This window comes from Pygocentrus nattereri, chromosome 27, assembly GCF_015220715.1.
Source record: "Pygocentrus nattereri isolate fPygNat1 chromosome 27, fPygNat1.pri, whole genome shotgun sequence".
Taxonomy (NCBI): Eukaryota; Metazoa; Chordata; class Actinopteri; order Characiformes; family Serrasalmidae; genus Pygocentrus; species Pygocentrus nattereri.
Genome location: NC_051237.1, coordinates 14479643 through 14500888, shown reverse-complemented (window position 1 = coordinate 14500888; position 21246 = coordinate 14479643). Strand labels below are relative to the sequence as shown.

General features: G+C 42.0%; 2 protein-coding genes across 3 annotated transcripts in view; both read right to left on the bottom strand.

The window, feature by feature from the left end:
- Window positions 1-2028: 2028 nt before the first annotated feature.
- eif3ba (eukaryotic translation initiation factor 3, subunit Ba) lies at window positions 2029-8882 on the bottom strand. The gene is made up of 19 exons (XM_017703202.1): window positions 8638-8882; window positions 7467-7659; window positions 6801-6920; window positions 6637-6694; window positions 5852-5980; window positions 5594-5751; window positions 5216-5347; window positions 5050-5116; window positions 4893-4939; window positions 4548-4758; window positions 4365-4437; window positions 4166-4288; window positions 3966-4044; window positions 3744-3882; window positions 3519-3644; window positions 3346-3423; window positions 3139-3247; window positions 2634-2746; window positions 2029-2540 (listed from the first exon to the last, which is right to left on the bottom strand). Exons 1-18 carry the CDS (start codon window positions 8738-8740, stop codon window positions 2646-2648), a joined length of 2046 nt encoding a protein of 681 aa, XP_017558691.1. The 5' UTR covers window positions 8741-8882; the 3' UTR covers window positions 2029-2540; window positions 2634-2645.
- Window positions 8883-16584: 7702 nt separating this feature from the next.
- Window positions 16585-21246, bottom strand: part of gna12a (guanine nucleotide binding protein (G protein) alpha 12a) — a 49413-nt gene continuing 44751 nt past the window's right edge. The window contains exons 4-5 of one of the 2 annotated variants that reach the window (XR_001858087.2): window positions 19073-19755; window positions 16585-17921 (exon numbers count right to left, since the gene is read on the bottom strand). Coding sequence is in view for 1 of the 2 variants with exons in the window: in XM_017703201.2 (XP_017558690.1) it covers window positions 19186-19755 (570 nt within the window). In the remaining variant the exon portion in view is untranslated. Of the gene's footprint in view, window positions 19756-21246 lie in introns of both variants that reach the window. The other variant, XM_017703201.2, reaches the window with a different exon arrangement.

Genomic DNA, 21246 nt, shown 5'->3' with positions numbered 1-21246 from the left:
AAAATGCACAGTGCCAAGTGTCGGATGGAGTGGTGAAAAGCATGTTGCCACTGGTCTCTGGAGTATGGAAACACATTCTGTGGAGTGACGAAGCACCCTTGTCTATATGGCAGTCTTATGCATGAGTCTTGAGATTGGTGAATGCTACGAGAATGTTACCTGTCTGACTGCATTGTGCAAGCTGTAAAATTTGGTAGAGGAGGGATAATGTTATGGGGTTGTTTTTCTGGGGTTGGCCTAGGAGCCTTAGTTTCATTGTAGGGAAATCTTAATGCTTCAGCATACAGAGACATTTTAGGTCAATTGTATGCTCCCAACTTTGTGGTAACAATTTGGGGAAGAACCTTTTCTGTTCCAGCATGATTGAGCCTCAGTGCACAGAGCAAGGTCCATAAAGACATGGCTAGGTGAGTTTGGTGTGGAAGAACTTGAGTGGCAAGTCGAAAGAAAATTTCCACACACTCCAAAATTTTGTAGGAAGCTTTCCAGAACAGTCGAAGAAGCTGTTATACACTGTATTTCCAAAGGTATTTGTTCACCCATCCAAATCATTGAATTCAGGTGTTCCAGTCACTTCCATGGCCACAGGTGTATAAAACCCAAGCCCCAGGCCTGCAGACTGCTTCTACAGACATTTATGAAAGAATGTGTCGCTCTCAGTTCAGTGAATTCCAGTATGGGACCATGATCTGATGCCACCTGTACAACAAGTCCAGTCGTGAAATTTCCTCACTACTAAATAATCCAGTCAAGTGTCAGTGGTGTTATAACAAAGTAGAAGCGTTTGGGAATGACAGTAACTCGGCCACGTAAAAAGACAGCAGGGTCAGCGGATGCTGAGGTGCATAGTGCGCAGAGTTCGCCAACTTTACAAACTTCATGTGGCCTTCAGATTAGCTCAAATACATTGTGTCTGACCTCACAAATTGCTCTTCTGGAAGAATGGTAAAAAATTCTCATAAACACACTCCTAACCCTTGTGGAAAGCCTTCCCAGAAGAGTTGAAAGCTGTTATAGCTGCAAAGGGTGGGCCGACATCATATTAAACCCTATGGATAAAGAATGGGATCTCACTCAATTTCATATGCATGTGAAGGTAGATGACCAAATACTTTTGGCAATATAGCATACCTGCAAGGGAGTTGGGGACCAACTCCATATTAATGCCCATGGATGTAGAGTGGGATGTCATAAAAGGTTCTATACAACTATTTCACATCAAATCACTGAATGGCTACATCTCAGTCATTTAATTATACTGTTTTGCAAAATCAACAGGCGACTTGAAGGCAGTCATGTTGCATTTCAGGGCCAATACGAAATCAGGAATTTTCAGGAATGTCATGTTAACCTAATAATTCAAGTTCTTAAACAACATTTTTCCAAATTGTACACAATGGCTTAACTTGCTCCAATAAAGCATTGATCTGAGTTCAGATATAATTTAATCTCCACATTTATAAACAAGTAAAACTTCTAACATGCTCCATTACTAATATCCTTGCTCTGATTTTGAGTGAGCTGCTCCATAAAGAACAACCCTCTAATGCAGAGCTTTAGTGTTGCACTATATCTTGCTACCCTCAAGTTCATGAATTTATTGAAAACAAAATGGTCATCAGAGAGGATTTCTGCAATCATTCCTGTTCACAAGCTGCAGTTAAAGCAATTCACTAAATGAGACCACATTAAAAGCAACAGGGCACGAAGCCAAAGTAAGCACTTCCCCATTTGACTCTGATCAGACTCAGAAGGAAAACGTTTTTCAAAGCAATTCTATGACTGCATTTACTGACTTCACCAGACAGATGTGTTGCATGTTTGACTACAAAAGGAATGTACAAGAAAAATGGTCCTCTTTTAACTACCACTGAAAAACAGATTTGCAAATGATCCTTCTTCAAAATGGCAAGTTTAATAATCACATTCACAGCCTGAACTAAAACCTGAATTAAGCCAAGGAGGATCAAGCATGTCTTGAAAGATTTACATGACCATTAACAACAGATCAAAATAGAAGCACCCAGCTTCAATTACAAATTCACCAGCTTTTATTGAGAACACACATCTGACAAAAGGTTAAATTTCTTTTATACTTTATTACCTTTTTGTGCATTTAATATCAGGTAATCTGAATGGAGGAGGATACAGCCCACTGTAGTGCACACTAGAGTACACGTTAATCTTAAGGAAAATCTCTGGAAACAAAGCGTCTTCCGTCCATGTGGTGATGTAAAACCAATTCATGGCATGCGAGGTCATGGTAATGGCCTTCTGACGAGGTCACAGTTCAACTCAAAAGGCAATAACCAGAGAGAAAACCCGCCAAGTGCTGGTCAGGGTGATGGCGGCAGGGTGGTGACTCCCAGAGCTGGATAAGGTGACAAAAGCAACGCCAGCCAACAGTGGCACAAAATTCTCCTTCCACAGCAACCAGTATTAAAAGGCACTTGGCTGGATGTTAACAAGGAATACGCTGGAGAGAGATGCCGATTTTGTTTCCCTCCAATGCGCCCACACTCCTCAAAAGTAAAACTGTTCTGCAGGTGGAAAAAGCAGAAAGAGGACTAAGTAATGTACTGAAATGATATGGCACAGCTCTCAGGTCTGTGACTTTACTGAAGAGACATTACCTGCTATTGGGACTACAGATCGCCGATTGGAATGATTTCTTCATTGATGAAAAACTCAATGGTCTCCTCCTCCCAGTCATCGACATTGCTTTCCAGTTCGTCAGTGTCCACACCTATCAAATCAAATATGTACCAAGGTGACCAAATAAGTATGGATAAACATGCCATAACACTCATAAAAACAGTTGCTTCTCATGTTTGAAAATCAGGCTTTGGGACCAGCAATGCACTGGGACTGAAAAGGTAAACTATGTTCCCCTTCCTTGTTTCCTAACCTCATTGCAACCCAGATAGGTTCGCTATATTTAATAATGGAGTACAAAGCTACACTGGTAGGATGCATACTTGGCTACAAGTCTAGTTGTAGCCAACCTACAAGTCCCATGAAAGTAATAACACATTCATACATTCCCCCCTTTTCATGTCTGTGAGCTTTAAACTTGCGAAGCAGAAATGAGGAAAAAAAAAAGCTTCAACAGGCACTAAAGATCTTCAGTGAACCTACCTCCTCTGAGCTCAAGGCGGAGGGGTCTCTGCTCCTGGTACATCTTCATGGCATCCTCACGGTACTTACGATAGTCCTCCATCATTGCACGCCTCTTGTCAACCAGTTCCTGCAGATGAACTAGAAGTCAATACACTGGATACAAATGACAGATCAACATGATAACCACAATCAACCCTTAAAACATGATCAGCTCAAAAGCTCTACCTTTGAAGCCTTGGACTGGCTGAGTCGATCTTTCTGCTCAAAGATCTTGGAGTACTTCTTCAGGTCCTTCTTGATGGCCTGGTAAAAATCAAAGAAATAGCACAGCTGAGTGCTTGCCTGGTTTAAGCACTGATTGCATAAACACAACCAATCTGCGTGAGTGTCTGCATCACCTTTATCTGCTCCTGAGAGAGGAGAGAAGGTGGTCGGGGCCTCCACAAAAGCTGACAGAAGCGGTCTTTATTGTTCTTCTGCAGCAGACGGCCCTGAAACGTCCACAGCCAGTAGGCATTGTCCACCTAGGCAAACAATATTTATATTTGGAGTCAGAGGACAAGTGAAAAACTGCAAACGTTTTTCTCCTAACAGATTACATAAAATACACGATTTATAAGGACCTTGTGGCTCCACCAAGAGACTGAAGTCACCACGAATCTCCCTGTAGGATCCCACTCCACATCTGAAGCCATGTAATGCTCAGCAATGTTCATCATGGTGCAGTCAGAGGTATCCACAAATGCCAGAGCACCATTCATACTGTCAATAATAAACAGAGTGAATGTGTGTAGGGATGGGGACACTTTTTATCTAGTAACAGAACCTCCTCAAGCAGTACAAACCTCCTCAATCCAGCCAAGACAAGGAACTGGCCCTGAGGGCTCCAGAAGATGCTGTTTGCCTGCTGTTTGTCAAACATTTCTAAAAAAAAAAAAAAAAAAAAAAAAAAAAAATCCAACAAATTCAGTTTTCTAATGTACTTTGAAGGTGTGCTCACCTAAGACATTTACATCAAATGTGATATGAAAGCAATGATACTCACTGATCAAGTCGATTTTGCCATTGCTCTTCACATCATAAAAGGATGCATTGATCCTGGGGGATTCGCCATGCAGCACGGCAAACCTGCTTCCATTGGGTTCCCAAGCAAAGGCAATGATGCCCTCTGCAAAACGGATATAAAGCATTAGGCCATAGAAAAGAATAAAAGACACAGGAACACAAGCCTAGTCTTTTCTCACCTTTCATCTCCACCACATCCACAGGAACCTGCTTCTCCCTCATCCTGAAGATTTCAAAGTTTGTGACAATTCCCTAAAGCAAAGGAAGTAGAGTTTAGAATAAAAGGCCTCCTCCTTTCATCCGAAAGGCCGACAACACTGCAAAGTTTTGGACTATTTATACATTAATGATGAGCTGACTACCTGTGTTCCTTTAGGAGTCCTGTCCACCTTTACACAAAGATAGTCACCATTCTTCTGCCAGTGAAGCTTGCAGTCCACCACATTGAACAGATTACGCACTCTGATCTCATTCCTGGATGGAAGCTGCATGAGGGTCACCCTTGCTGGAATATCTTTGTCTTCTGGCACCCAGAATGCAATGATGTTATCACCAGGAGACCAGGAGAAATCCCTGTAGACACATTTAACAATTAGTATGATCAATTAGCAATAGCTTGTTTTTCATCTACATGTTTGGTACTTTTGCTTAATATCGTAAAAAAAGCAAATGTTACTCTAAACAGTTAATAAATTACTTCAACTTACTTAATTCCATTTATCTTCAAACTCTTTTTATCCAAAAGACCCATTGACTACACAAGGGGGAAAAAGCCAGGCATCAGTATATGGTGAATCATTTAAGAAATGCAAAATGAAAAATGTTCTGCACTCTAAAACAAATAGCCTGTTGTAAGAAACTTACTGGTGTTTCGTAGATGCTGAGGGTGTCCTGAGTCATTCTAGCAAAGAATTTCCCATCTGGACTCCACCTTAAAATATAATTGAAAATTATAATGCCCCCAAGTTGTTAAACATACATTTAAAAGAATTATAAAAAATAAAATATAATTTTGTTTATAAACACTTACTTGAAGATTGGCCAATGGGCAGAGCTTTCACAATGGAAACCTCTCTTCTTTTGACCAGTCAAAACATCCCAGATGATAATGGCCTGTGGGTCATCTTTTGTGTCCATGAGAGGACTGAATGTAACCACATATCTGAAAGAAAGTAAAAATACAGATTTTGAGACAGCATATAGAACTAAAACAACTAAAAGCACTGCCTTAAATACCAATGACACTGAATAATACCTATAGCCTGACCACTAGAGAAACTACCAATTATAAATTTTACTTGTTCCACATCAATTTTGGAAAGTTCTCCCCAAACAATTATCTCAAGCTGAACAATCACCCCTTATTGCAGCCCAATATCTTTATTTGGCTATGCAGGTTTGTACATACCTCTCACATGGGGAAAAGTCAATAAGCTGGACCCCTTGATGGCTGAACCTCTGAATCTGTTTGAACTTCTCACCACCCCACAGTGCAATACCTCTTTGATGAAACGTGGCTAGGTAGGTGCCTTTAGGAGACCAGCGCACATATGTTTCTGTCCACCGCTTATTGAGAAAAAGAAAAATGTTAGATTTATATAAAAGTATACAATTCAAGAGTATACAGTGTAAGAGGGAGACAAACAAAAAGTAGGATGTTCCTCACCGCTCTCTCCTCTACTTCAATGGGCTCCTTGACATCGTTGGAAAATATGCCAGTTTTTTCACCAGAATCGTAGATCACACTGTACTGATCACGACAGTCAGGGTCCTCTAACCAGTGGCGCAGATTTCCCTGTGGATTCATCAGAAACATGGAACGTACATAAGGACCCACTCAAGACGCATACCACATAGCTTCTAAGCTCGGATGACAAACATATTTGACACCAGCTGTGCGCTTGCTCATGTTCACACATTTAGACGCGTGGACTGTGAACTGATGTTTTTATGGGCTGTAGTGGACCAACATTTACAGGCCGATTCAGCTCTGTTACTATAGTTGCCATGTCAACAAGCACAGAAATTTAACTAGAGCAACCTGACTGCTGACGAATACAGACACCTGTACAGGTATGCTACAGACACCATTAGAGCAACCTGACTTCTGACGAACACAGTTAATCAGTCTAATCAACTAATCTAAACAATGATTAGGCCATTAACATTCATATGTAAATATGAAAATACACCAGCATTTAACTTTAACAATTTCATCTGTTTTCACATGTATCCTACTGCTCGACACGAGTTTAACTGTAATAACTATAAAAAAAAACAATTTCAACCATTTTACAAGACAAACAAGCACTATACAGATAAACTATGCATTACATAAATGAGAATTTTAATAGCAGTTTTTTTTTAAGTTTATCAGGCATAAACCATTTTGCAAAAAAAAAAAGCCTTTGGCCGTCTGAATGAGCCGTTTTCTTGCTCAAAGATACTCACAAAATCTTTGAAGGGTTGTTTCTCAGGAGGTTCCCATTCATCACTAATTGACATATACCTGCAGAAAAAGCAAGCCAGAGACGTCTTAATAATGTCTTTCAGTATTAATATCTAAATATTGGGCTTTTAAAGCCCATACAAGTTCTCAATTTAAATAAGCATACTTGTCAAAGTCAGTGAACAGGTTGACACGGAACGTATGCTGCTTATCCAACTTATAGCCGTCAGCGTTCTTCACAGCTTCGTGTGCGTGACTTGGAACAGAGTACTCCAGAAAAATGTACCTAAACAATGGTGAACATCCATAAGACAAATACCATTACATCTTTATATGTATGAATATATTTATACACAGACACACACACAACTGACCAGTGACACATATATATATATATATATATACACATATATATATATATATATATATATATATATATATATATATATATATATATATATATATATATAGTCATTGTGTTAAATTACATCACACTGCAATACAACATGGTTTTCTGATGTGCATAGTGTCAGTACATGTAGAACACCAGCCAGCTGCATGTTTCATTATAAGAAGAGCCAATTTATTCCCATTTAACTGGATTTAATGCAACACAGAATGCCAAATACTGAATTAAGATCATGAATCTCAGTGTTTTTATGTAATGGTTCTTTTTTCTGTTCCAACTGATCAAATCTCTAGAAAAGCAAGCATGATGGCATGTCGTGTACCATGAAGCTTCCCTGATATACTGTAATATTACATTCTTGTCATTCTGTCCACCTTTACTACACCAACTTTCAGCACACGAACTGTCAAAAGGCGGACTCACCCCTTGGTCTTGCCATCAGCTTCGGGGTAGAATTCGTTTGTTATCTTGCCAAATTTCGAGAAGATCTTGTGGATGACGTTCTTGAGTTTCTCCAAACGGTCTGGTCCAACTTGAGGAACATTGTCAACGACAATGACCGAGTCGATGCCATCAGCTTCTTGAGGTTTCTCCCTGAGAACATCTCCCAGCAGCTCTGCAGAGTGCACGAAACGCATGAAATAAACAGGTTAAATGCCGCATGTTTACCTTGAACTGTTTGACCAGGAGCTCCACTTACGATTTAAGTGGTCTTCCGATTTCTGATTTAGGCAGCTAAAACGAGCGTGCCAGAACAGGTGCAGTTCTCTGTGAGCACGACTGGAAAACGCCGACGGAAACGAGAGAAATAAAGCAAGGCAGAGTAGCGAACATATTCTTTAAAGCTTCAGAAAATCGAAAGCGACAACTCGTCCGTTACACGGACAGCTAACCTAGCTAGCCTAGCGTTAGCCAGATAACGTTACTGCTGATAACGTAACGGTACGCTTCAAACTTCTCGTGTTGAAGAGCTTTTAGTGGGCAGAACTTGGACTAGTTAACATCTCGGTAACCGAAACGCCAAGTTAGAGGTGAAAAATAGGCTCACGACTAGGCAGCGTTTGCCTGTTCTAGTCAACTCCTACACGCCCGCTAACTTAGCGTAACTGGCTAATTTAGCTACGGGGACTGAGGCTACCGCTCGGCGCTAGTATGACTAACGAGCTAACTACCTAGCCGGGAAGCTTTTGTCCTCGCTCGCTATCAAGCACCGCTTACAGGCGCGCAGTTTTCGTTAAAGAGAGTTTTGGAGATCGACGCTTCTGAACAAAGCGTAAATGCAGATTAATATACAGTTTCTGCCCGATAATAATAGGTTAGACACAAAGCGGGTTTCAGAGCTTTAGACCTGCGTCCAAGTGATCGCTAAAAACCGCAGCAGACTCGGACAGCGTACTCAGCAAGCTGGGAAATGCACATAGCTCACCAACAGAGCGTTATTTTCAGGGCCAGACTACACTCGCGGCGCATGTGTTGACCGCTGGTAGGAAACGGTGACAGGACCATGATGGCTATGGCCTAACAGCGGTGTCCGTACGGTTAGCGGCTGATGGTGGGCCTCAGTGAAGCCGGCCGCTCTCTTAGAGCCACCTACCCTGATCACTGATGTCATCCACGAAATCCTCCGGATCGCTGAACGAAGGCTCTTCGCCTTCATCAAACTCAACCTCTGCGTCCATGTCTTCCGTATCTCTCATCGAGGAGTCGTTGTGGGCGATAAGGAGTAGTTAGCGCGTACCGCTGATGTTAATAATCGCAATCCAGCGCTTTTTCCTCGCAGGACCATGTGCGGTGCAGCCGGCGCGAACCACCCTGCGCAGAGAAAAGGAACAGGCCATGTGAGCCAAACCCGTCTGAAGACAGAGGGCCTGAAATGACAACCGAGACTGATCTCTCAAATAAATCTGCGCAACGCGATACGGACATTTAAGATCTCTTCATGCACTACCCCACAACTCATTTATGCACGTACTTGCAGTGAATTACTGCAATGTTAATCTTGTTCTACTCGCCTCCCCCTTTTTCCTGAACTTGGTATTTCCCAGTGAAGGCTCGCTTCCCGTGCGCTTGTACGTCGACTAACGGGTGACGTAAAGGAGCAAGTCCCGCGATATCTAAGTCATACGGACGCGCAGTTTTCGTCACAGAGTGTTTTGGAGATCGACGTTTCTGAACAAGCCTCCCGAGGGCGCGCGGCTCAAAGGCAGATTAATACACTGTTTCTGATCAAAAGTAAGAAACAAAAGAGGTTTAGACCTGTCTCCAAGTGATTGCTTAAAATTGATTTGCTCTTTACAAATTAATTTCATAAATTTTTGGACAAATTATAGCTTAATAATGAAATTATTATATCAATGATATTCACGCCTCCATATTCATACATTTCTTATCCATGTTTTTTCTTTTCCCCAATTCTTACATATTTTCCTTTTTTTTTACAATGAACATACTGTGTCTATGACAAACGTTGCAAAATCCAAGCTTCGTCTACCCACCCCCACCCATAAACATGAAATTAACAAATAAATGAACTGTAACATTACATCTGAATGGCTCACTACTCACTATTTAATGATAGACTTACGGTTTTGGGCCAGTTGGAAAAGTGAACAGGGGCACAAAAAGCAATTTCATTTTAATGGATCAAATGTTGTTTTATTACTTGTAATTTGTAATAAAAAAAATTTGTGTTACAACTTGACTGTTTAATCATGTCCTTTTCAGCTAATTAGTGCGCTGGCGGTGTTTTACCATCTTTATGCTGAGTTTGGCTGTTGGGAACCTCCCTCTACTTTCCGCTGTGTGCTCACTGACTGCTATTTCAATAAAGACACCGGATCAATAAAAAGACTGAATCTTCTTTTGCACCAATGCTACATTGGTGTCGGAAGTGGGATACAGTCGCCAAGCTGGAGGAAGTCAAGCGGTGTATCAACAAACTTAAAGGCGGACGAGGAAGAAGATGTAGCCTTGACCAAGCTCTACACCTATCCCCTCTCATACAGGTCGTTCTCAGCCGGCTGGAAAAGACAGCAAAGGAGAAAGCGCAGCGAGGTTTGGTAGCAGAGTCCCCACTATGTGCTAGCAAGGAGCTGAGACAGCGCGTGCAGCTTGCCTCACTGGCCAGCCTTCGAGCAGCTGCTGCTGAGGCAGAGAGTCAGGGCTCCCTGGCAGGGTGGCCTTCATTCCCCAAGGGTAAAGCTGCTAGCTGTGGAAGAGCTGAACACTCAGCATCAGAGCTGGTTAGTGGATCCCCAGAAGTGAGGCATGGTTTCAGTTTGAGGGCACCATGACTTTTTGCGTTTGAAGCCACCAGTGTTGGAAAGCTGAACATGCAGTGTCAGCACCAGTGGATGGATCCCTGAGGACCACGGGAATCTCACACAAGCAGCTCTCTCAACAACATCAACAATGCAGTTTACAATGGAGAAAGCAGAAGGAAAAAAAAGAGAAATGGAGTCATCAACCCTAGTAACACCAGACTTAACGCTGTGTCCTGTGCGGGGTTCACAGGAGGAGAATGCTGATGCCATGGAGCTTGAGGAAGTCAGTGCTGGCAAAGGACACTTTGATGTGGGCAAGACATTGAAGCGGTTGTGGCAAAGGTTCTAATGGCCAGGTTGTTCAGTCATTGCTGTCCAGGAGGCCACAAGGCCACAGCCCTGAGAAAGCAGGCACCCTGTGGCACCGGGATGGTGGACAGGTTGGGACTCCAGCTCCAGAGATTCTGGGCCTGTGAGCCTCAGAGATTTTGTTTGGGCTGTGTGAATCACTGGGACGCCTGACCCTTGAGGTGGGAGCAGTACTACTGGATTTTAGGTTTTGCCCAAATGGAAGAGCAGAGAGGAGCATGTAGAGGACTCTCAGCCTTTTGGTACATTTAATGGTTCAAATGTTGTGTATAAGTTTTAATATGTTGTATAACTGGGCTCAATCCCACCGACACGTTCTCCAGTGAGGAGGCAGAGTCAGGGGACACGGGAATAGGCTTGTCCATTACTGAGGCCGAAGTCGCTAAGGTAGTTTAAGCTCTGGACGTTGTGGGGCTGTCTTGGCTGACACGCCCTTTCAACATTGCGTGGACATCGGGGGCGGTGCCACTGGATTGGCAGACTGGGGTGGTGGTGCCTCTTTTTAAAAAGGGGGACCGGAGGGTGTGTTCCAACTACAGGGGAATCACAATCATCAGCCTCCCTGGTAAGGTCTATGCAGGAGTACTGGAGAAGAGAGTCCGGCTTATAGTCGAACCTCAGATTCAGGAGGAGCAGTGCGAGTTCCGCCCTGGTCGTGGAACACTGGACCAACTCTTCACCCTCTCCAGGATTCTGGAGGATTCATGGGAGTTTGCCCAACCAGTCCACATGTGCTTTGTGGATCTGGAGAAGGCATTCAACTGTGTTCCCCGGGGTATTCTGTGGGAGGTGCTTCGGGAGTACGGGGTACATGGCTCTTTACTACGAGCCATTCAGGCTCTGTACAAACAAAGCAGGAGTTTGATTCACATGGCCAGCAGTAAGTCAGACTCATTCCCAGTGAGAATTGGACTCCGTCAGGGCTCTTGACAGGCGGATTGGTGCTGGGTCAGCAGTGATGCGGGCTCTTTACTGGTCTGTTGTGGTAAAGAAAGAGCTGAGCCATAAGGCAAGGCTCTCGATTTACCGGTCAATCTACGTTCCCACCCTCACCTATGGTCATGAGCTTTGGGTAATGACCGAAAGAATAAGATCGTGAATACAAGCGCCTGAAATGAGTTTCCTCCGCAGGGTGTCTGGACTCTCCCTTAGAGAAGTTCGGTCATCCGGGAGGGACTCGGACTAGAGCTGCTGCTTCTCCACGTCGAGAGGAGCCAGCTGAAATGGTTCGGGCATCTGGTTAGGATGCCACCTGGACACCTCCCTTGGGAGGTGTTACAGGCAAGTCCACCCGGGAGGAGACCCCAGGGAAGACCCAGGACACGCTGACGTGACTATATTGCCCAGCTGGCCTGGGAGCACCTTGGAATCCCCCCGGGGAGCTAGTGGAAGTGGCTTGGGAAGAGGAGGTCTGGGCCTCATTGCTTAGGATGCTGCCCCCGTGACCCGAACCCTGGAGAAGTGGAAGATAATGGATGGATGGATGGATGGATGGATGGATGGATGGATGGATGGATGGATGGATGGATGGATGGATCTGTTTAATCGTGTTCTTTTCAGCTATTTAGCATGCCTGTAGTGTTTTACCATCTTCGTGCTGTGTTAGGCTGCTGGTAAGCTATTTCCCCTATATGCTAGTTTTCTTCTTTCCTGTTGTTTAACTAAAGAGTGTTTTCCTGGAGAGAAATAGCAGACCCCGGGTCTTCGTTTGCACTGATGCTACAAAATAACAGATTTTACACCTAATTTGTTCATTATGTGTCTAATATAAAGCCATTTATATTCAGCCATAAGCTGCAAGACTCCTTATCCAACATTTATTGCGCTATTTCAGTGTAGAGTCCTTAGTTTCATTACCTGTACAGCACACAAGGGAGTAGAGAGCAACTCAAGCAAGTTAAGCCTTGCAAAAAGTGCTGCTTAGCTCCTACACGGCCAGAAGTAATAAAAGTTTTTTAAAAAAATAACTGATAAAGGGCTGCCAACTAAACAGAGGAGAAAATGATATTTTCAGTTCTACGACATCAATTTAACATGATATTAATCCTAACACAGCCTCACCCATCAGCCCCTCAGGACACATTTTATAAGCCAAGTGACAAAAGCTAGATCACTAGCTTGATTTGAAAAGGATTTAATCTGAAATACAACCTTCGTCAATAAACTATACTTTCTAACTTGCTCTCGTATTAATGAAGCATTTGTAACTGGAGCAGAAGTGGGTTTCTCCGTCAGGGTAGTTTTTGATGTCTCCACCAGAGGACGCCTTCGCTCCAAAAACTTCATTGCTCTTCACTTTCTCACACTTATGAAAGAGGTGGTTTCCAAATAGTTACACTCATAACATATGACATACGTTCCAAACTAGAGCAAAGAAATGGCTCTATTCTCCTTAAATGTGACCCCCCCCTCACAATCCCCAGTCCCCATGGCGAAGTGAAAGAGCACACTACAACATAATTATTATCATCAGCTGAACAGGCCGGCAACTCTGGCACATACTCCACAGCAGCTGCTGCTCACATTGATTGTAGATGAGTAAATATCAGAGTTCACTATAAGTCCAGTGAAAGGCAGCCTAGAGGAAATGTAAGGATAACAAGAGTCATGAGTTTTAGTTCGTGGAAGTAAGCCAAGCTCAGCCTGAAGAAAGGGCCAATTGTGTCCTTAGACATTATCTCCCTCCTTCTGCAGGGCTACAACAGGAGTTTTTATTTAGGTGAGCATCACTGTAGGCCTCTTTGTCAAGGACAGAGTGCAGATGTGGGCTGCTTTCAAAGCCACATACTACCATAACAAATAGTAGTACTCCATTACTGTGGCATATCATTAGTATAGTATAGAACAGTACAGTATAATCTAGTATAATATGTGGTTTTGAAAGCAGCTGCGTCACTACAGACAAAGAAAATGGCCAGACTAGGCAATGTAGGGAGAGCCCTATTCCAAATGAAAAACAAACTTACAAGGTTCATGTCCCAGATAACAAGTGTGTGTCAGTCCACTGCCTCAATAAGGTTTGCACCCTGCTCACTGTATGCTACTGCAGGTCCACCCTCGGACCACCCAGATTACTGTCTTGCATGCAAGGTCTAACTGGTTTTTAATATCTTCACACAGATTTTAAATGCACAGTCATTTGCATTGCAGCATCATTTTTAGAAAAGTTGAGACGCTGTGCAAAATAAAAACAGACTTCAGTGATGTGCAAATATGACAAAGACCATGTTTGAAGACCATGTTGAAACTGAGAAATTGTACTGTTTTTTGAAAAATTTGAGTCAGTTTTAATTTGATTCTTGAAACACGTTTTAAAAAGTTGGGACAGCAGCAATAAAAGACTGGTACAGTTGTCTAATAAAACACCTGGTGGTAACATGATTGGGTATAAAAAAAACATCCCAGAGAGCCTGAGACTTTCAGAAGTAAAGATGGAGAGGAGTTCCCCATTCTGTGCTGCAGCAATTCATTTTTTCAAAATCAAAAGTTTTGGAGAATCCAGGAACATCTCTGTTTGCAAGAGACATGGACAAATACTATACTTCCTGGGTGTGATTTTTTGGGCCACTGCAATGGTTCTGCATTAGAAATCACTGCATGGGTTTATGCTTCTGAAAACCACAGTGAACACAGTTTATCACTGCACCCAAACCTGCAAGTTAAAACTCTAAAGCACAAAGAAGAAACCAGATATAAGCATGATCCTGAAACGCTGCTGCCTTCTATGGGTCTGAACGCATTTAAGATGGAATGAGGTGAACTGGAAAAGTGTCCTGTAGTCTGACAAATCAAAATTTGAAATTCTTTTTGGAAATCATGGATCCTGTGTCCTCTAGGCTAAAGACAATCCAGCTTCATAAGCCAGTATTCATGATGGTATAGGTGTGCATTAGTCCACATGGCATGGGTGCCTTGCACATTTGTGAAGGCCCAATTAATGCTGAATGATGTACAGGTTTTGGCAACATATGCTGCCACCCAGACCATGTGTTTTTCAGGTGATACCTTGCTTATTTCAGCAAGACGATGTCAAACCACATTCTGCATTAATTACAACAGCATGGCTCTATAGTAAAAGAGTCCAGGTGCTGAACTGGCCTCCCTGAACTCTAGACCCGTCACCCATTTAAAACATTTGGCACAATATAAAATGAAAAATATGACAAAGGAGACCTTGAACTGTTGAGCAGCTGAAATCCTATATCAAGCAAGAACGGGAAACCATTTCACTTTCGAACAGAAATCGGTCTCCTCAGTTCCCAACCGTTTACAGTGTTGGTAAAAGAAGAAGTGACGAACACAGTTGTGCCCCCGACCAAACCTTTTTGAAACAGGTTGAGGGCATCAAATTCAAAACGGGCTTAACATTTCTCAGTTTCCACATTTGATATGTTGTCTTTGTACTGTTTTCAGTTAAATATAGATTTAAGTTATTTGCATATCATTGCATTCTACTTTTATTTACGTTCTGCACAGCATTCAAACATTTTTAAAAATGTGGTTATAAAAAAATAAACTAAGATAAATATTGGTGTTGGTTAACATGCCAAAATAACATTTACATGACCATTTTCCGATCTCTTTCCTCTCTTACAATTAAATAGGCTGGTTTTGTTTCTGTGCCTTTCAGACTTATACACTCGCAGGCCACTTCATTAGGTACACCTTGCTAGTAAAAGGTTGGACCTCCTTTTGCCTTCAGAACTGCCTTAATTCTTCATGGCACACTTTCAACAAGGTGTTGGAAACGTTCCTCAGAGATTCTGGTTGGTTATTTGAGTTCCTGTTGCCTTTCTATCATCTGGAACCAGTCTGCCCCTTATCCTCTGACCTCTCACATCAACAAGGCATTTTCATCCACACAACTGTCCGCTCACTGGATATTTTCTCTTTTTCGGACCGTTCTCTGTAAACCCTAGAGATGGTTGAGCGTGAAAATCCCAGCAGATCAGCAGTTTCTGAAATACTCAGACCAGCCCGTCTAGCACCAACAACCACGCCATGTTTAAAGCCACTTAAATCCCCTTTCTTCCCCATTCTGATGCTCGACCTGCACTTCAGCAAGTTGTCTTGACCACCTCTACATGCCTAAATGCAGTGAGTTTCAGCCATGTGATTGGCTGATTAGTTGTTTGTGTTAACAAGCTAATAAAGTGGCCAGTGAGTGTATATGTAAATGAGCTCTGTTCTGATTGTCTGGCCTGTGTTGTGTCTCATTCAAAAAGCAGTCCAAGCAAAAACGTTCCTTATAACTTAATCATGAGTGAGCAGAGCTAAACTACTGTAGGCTGAATAGAAGAAAACATGTAAGGGCTCTTTTGTAGCTTATTTTTCATATATGGAATATATTATTCATATATATGGAGACTCTGAAACTTTTAAAAGGTTTTACACACTACAACAAACCCATTTTAGAAAAGTGAAGAAAAAAATCTGTTTTCCATGGCATGGGCCATTTGAGGATGCAGCTACCGTATGCTCATTCTTTTTTATTTGACTATTTAACATACAGCCACTCTAAAGTTAAAGGGAATAAAGTTTAAATTCAGGGGCCAGAAGAACTCAAACCCGCCAATGACTGCACATCAAAAGTCGTGCAGTTCTGTGGAAAAACCACAGACTTGGCAACACTGAGGCAGGGGGTGTTTTTGTGAGAATACATGTTACTGCTCTAGTTAAAATGGCACTTAAGGAACATAAGGCCCACTTGGGGTGATGGGTGGTGGTGGGGGGTGAGATTTCCTGCACTTCTTAACTCTTGCATGTTTATTTTCTTCTGTTTGAAGTTGTCCGCAGGAAATGCATGGACTCAGCTCTCATGAGGGGCAAATCAGGACAAATCTGATTCAGGATTTGTATATCTACATACAAAATTATAGATAGAAATCATAATAGCGGTACAACAGAACTGTAGTATGGAGTGTCAAAAATAGCACTCAACATTAACACCGTTTATTGTATCTATACAGTTCTTATATACAAAACATCAGTAATACAGTTCATCTGAAATTTTCACAATTTTTACAGTCACTAGTCATAAAAACAGAGAAACAGATGTTTGAAAGTCACACAGTTGGTCAGAAACAGTACAGTATCATATAATGCTAAAGAGGAGGAAGTAGATATCATATTACCAGTGATAGCTGTTAGTGATTCTTTATCAGAGCAGACTAGAGCAGATGTCAAGCTTCCAGAATTGTCAGTAGACTGAAATTGCAATTTAGGTTTGAACATTTCACTCAGAGAACATGGTGCACTGATTTGCATTAGGACCTGTTCAACCACCTTTTTAATGAATTATATTCAAGGGGTTTATTACTTTGCACTCGGTGGAACAAAGAGGCGGCGTCGGTGAGCTGCTAGTTGCCATCTGCATTCCTCTGAAAGCTTATTAAATTAGACATTACATTAAATGCTCATTAAACGCCACCGAGCAGTTTCGTTTTCTTAAAGGCAGATTTAGAGCGTGAGGAAGAAGACGCTCCACTTGACAGGCAGCACATGAACGAGGCATCCGGCCTTCACATGTAAGCTGTTGGAAGGTGCTTCCAGGGTTGAGGCATTAGGGTGCGGCTGAACACAACACCACATATTTACTAGCGTGCATCAAGATCCCTGCGGCCTGTGCTGGTTATAAGAGTCAGATGGGCTGTTACTGATTTATCAGGCCTGAGCCCGCAGATCCCGTTTCTGCTGCTTTTGAGGGATCTTGATGACAAAGTGTTCCCAGCTCATGCTCTCTTCTTTGGTTAGCAGGAGATGGATGAAATACTTCACGCTCAGTACAACGGCAGAAGAGGGTGATGTGCTTAGGTGCATTTTTAGAACATAACTCAAACTTTCTATGCAAAAACACCACAGAACAAACACATCCACGAAGCGACACCTGCGTGTAAAAGGCCGTTTGAAGGAGCTGCTCTATCTCCGGAGAGTGCATGAGTCAGCACAGGCTGCCTGTGATGTAGGAAACAGCCAGGGAAAAAGTCAATCCCCGCCCCCACATCAGAGTGCCCTCAGCATTCGCAAATACCTCTGGGAGGTTCACAGTGCTCTACCAGCGGGGGAGCTTCACACCTCTATAAATCACACCGAAGTACACACACACACACTGAGCTGCTCCTGGACCCAGATAAGCCTCCTTTCTCAGCTGAAGCTGTGGGAGAAACTCTTCGCCTCCTCTTTGAGATCAGACTGGCTGGCCGGCTCCAGGTATTCTTCTTCTTGTATCCCTGTGCAGTCTGATAAACTGAATACACAAAGTGAACCACTGAAACCACAGGAGACGCATTGCAGTAACATCCACATCATTATCCCAAACCGTAATGTACACATGCAGTGCAGAAATGACATTTCAAGACACCTTAAACATCTGAAGTTAGTGTTGATTGAATGGTATCACCAGTGATTTGACCCTATAAATCAATGAAGAACACCTGTAGCTTGACGCAACCCAGAGAGAGACATGTGAAAGTCAAAAGCACTGGAAAATATCGTCCATAAAAAGAGATTATGAAATCTATGTACAAAAAACCCTGTTTAATTAATTACACACATTTTGCATAACGTCTTGCTTAAATTCAGAGATAATACTCCTGAAGGACCCACATGAGTTTGCATATAAAGCTGCTATTATATTGAAATAATATGGAAAAAAATTCAACATCTAGGGGTCAAATGTAAATGTTAGTGCAGAAGTGTAGTTACAAAGCTTTTCAGTGGGTACTTGTTGAAGAAATGGCGTGGTCAGTATCAGAAGTGCTTGGATAATGTTGTGACTTTGAGAAAGCAATGGGAATGTACAACCATAAAGAGATGCTCAAAGTTTGCCAGGGAAGAAATATTTGGGTTGAGCCATTTTTACTTGCTGACGTAGAACACTGTCAGATGCTCTTGGCTTCACTAAGGTCCCCATTGTTTTTAATTAATAAGGCCTTTTGTACAGCATTGCAGAGGAAAACAGATGAGGCGTGATTAGGAGCAGTCAGGACGTCTGTGATTCATTTCAACTTCATCATGACTAACTCCAATGCTGCGTCTCTAAATGCAATAAGCTCGAATCAGATTTTGAAGCTTTTGCACTTGCTCAGTGGCTGCTTGCCTCTGTTTTCCTCCATGTACATACACATATACACACAAACAAATCTCAGTGTTTTTTTTTTTTCAAATATTCATATTCCAAATGTTCATATTCACATGCTACTGTCATAATTTCAGTTCTACTAAACAGACGACTTGTCTCGATTTTCTGTGGTCTCACCCTAATCCTTTACATAGTGGTACGAGTCCTAACAATAGCCCAACAGTCTTTTTTTTCAAACAGTTGACCACATGGTTGGTGCTATCTTACATAAAAGCAGTAATATTAGTTACATAACCAATATTATCGCTGTTTATTACCTATTCATCTAGCCTGCTGAAACTGGCTAGAAATGATGTCCAGAAGGCAGTCTCCTCTCACAGTGGCAAAATTACAGTGGCATAGTTCCATCAGACTGGCAGAGATTTCTCAGTCACTGCAGCATGATGTCTTTGAGGTTCTCCTGCAAGATGGTGTCCTTGACGGCATGGAAAACGAAGCGGATGTTCTCCGTGTCGATGGCCGTTGTGAAGTGGTGGAACAGTGGTTTGCTGCGGTTGCGCCGCTTCCGGTTGAAGCACTGCACCAGGTAGGCCTGCACATCCTCCAGCCGGTGCGGGTCCCCACGGAAGTCGGAGAAGTACTTATTGATGCTGACCTTGGCCACTTTCTCCACCAGCAGGTCCATCTTGTTAAGGAAGAGGATGATGGAGACATTAGAGAAGAGCTTGTTGTTGACAATGGTCTCAAAGATGTTCATGGACTCCACCAGGCGGTTGGTGCGGCGGTCCTCCATCAGCACCTGGTCGTACTCGCTGGACGACACCATAAAGAGGATGGAGGTGATGCCGTCGAAGCACTGGAACCACTTCTGCCTTTGTGACCGCTGGCCTCCCACGTCCACCATCTTAAAGGGGATCTTTTTGATGATAAAGTCGTGCTCCACAATGCCCTTGGTGGCTTTCCTGGCCAGTAGGATGTCCTGACGACTCGGGACATAATTCTAGTGAAGATACAAAGGTCAACAAGGATTTAGGAAGGAGGACTGTAACCAAATAATAATTAATATTTTATAATATTTAATAATTAATATTAATAATTTCCAACATTTTTGGAAAAAGGATTATAGCAATAAAGTAATAACAGTACATACAGTATATAACAGTACAAATAGCACTACTATATAGGAAGCCATGTAATAATGCACATTATATTTATGGGCTTCGTGTTAAAACAGGCGTAATAAATGCTGTCTTTTCAATAGCATTCACAGGAGAGATGTTACAAAACAAATCATGGAGCAGTGCCCCAGGCTTGGTTTGAGTACTCTGGATGAACGTGTTGGCTGAGATCTTTTACCTACTTATCGGAAAAACTTGGCAAAATTCACATCTATACAAATTCTTATCCCAAATGTAGTCAGTCAGCCAACTGATCACACTCTCGCTGAGTTTAATTCTGAAATGCATTATATATATTTGTAACAAGAAGAGGTTTGAAAAGAAGAAGATGACATAAAAAACACATTTTTATTTCTCTAATTAAGGTGGTATTAATATATACTATATATATATATATATATATATATATATATATATATATAATATATATAATATATAGCATTGATACTTCTTGTATGTGTAAAGCTCACCCAACAACATATATAGCCCTCATGTGAAAATATAAAAGTATAGAAACCAGCTGTAGCAACCAGAACTGAATTTCTATCTTCCATATAATTTTTGTTTTTCTACAACTCAACTAATGCTCCTATCTTTTTCATCCTATGTGCTGATCTAGGCACGCACTTTGCACAGTGTTAACGCTTGCAGTATGTTTGATCCATTTCTGAGACTTTTTTTACTGCCTCAAGATATTCTTTAATGTTTATATTCTTCATCTTCATTATCGATCATAGCACATTTTGTATCGAAACTAAATGGCACTGTCTTATTATTTGACTGGCAAACTATTAACCACAAATTTTGTTTCTATTGTAAATAACTGAGATAATGAAAAGGTATATTAGCTATTTTAAAAATACGTCCTGGTAAAGTTCATGGTCTGGGTCATGACCTGTGAATAGCACATTCATTAGTAAGCAGCGAACAAAACACCAAGGTTGACTGCTGGACTATAAACCTGTTAGCTACATTAGCCTCATAGTGCCCGTGAAAAACTATGTCTTGGTTGATTAACAACAAGGTGAAAATATATATTTTTTTCCAATAAACTATTCCTTTAAGTAACCGTGAATCCTTCCTCAAGTGCTCTGTTTCACCTAATATTTTTTATTCTGTGTGTGAAATTCAACCAGCACTGAAAGGCTCTCCTGGGGGCCAGAGGGCCTGTCTGAGGACATAAATCCGGACAACTTTACAAGACCTTGCCACTGCAACACAACAGCAAGAAGATATAGCCTCCCATGTCATTTCCAATCCAAAAGGCTTTCACATGACTCTTTTTTGGCCTCGATCTTGGTTTCCAAGACACA

Coding starts and splice junctions, on each gene's coding strand:
- eif3ba (XM_017703202.1), bottom strand. CDS start 8,740: ATGAGAGATACGGAAGACATGGACGCAGAGGTTGAGTTTGATGAAGGC. Junction 7,660..8,637: donor GGATGACATCAGTGATCAGG/GTAGGTGGCTCT, acceptor TGCACTCTGCAG/AGCTGCTGGGAGATGTTCTC. Junction 4,438..4,547: donor GGACTCCTAAAGGAACACAG/GTAGTCAGCTCA, acceptor CCTTTGCTTTAG/GGAATTGTCACAAACTTTGA.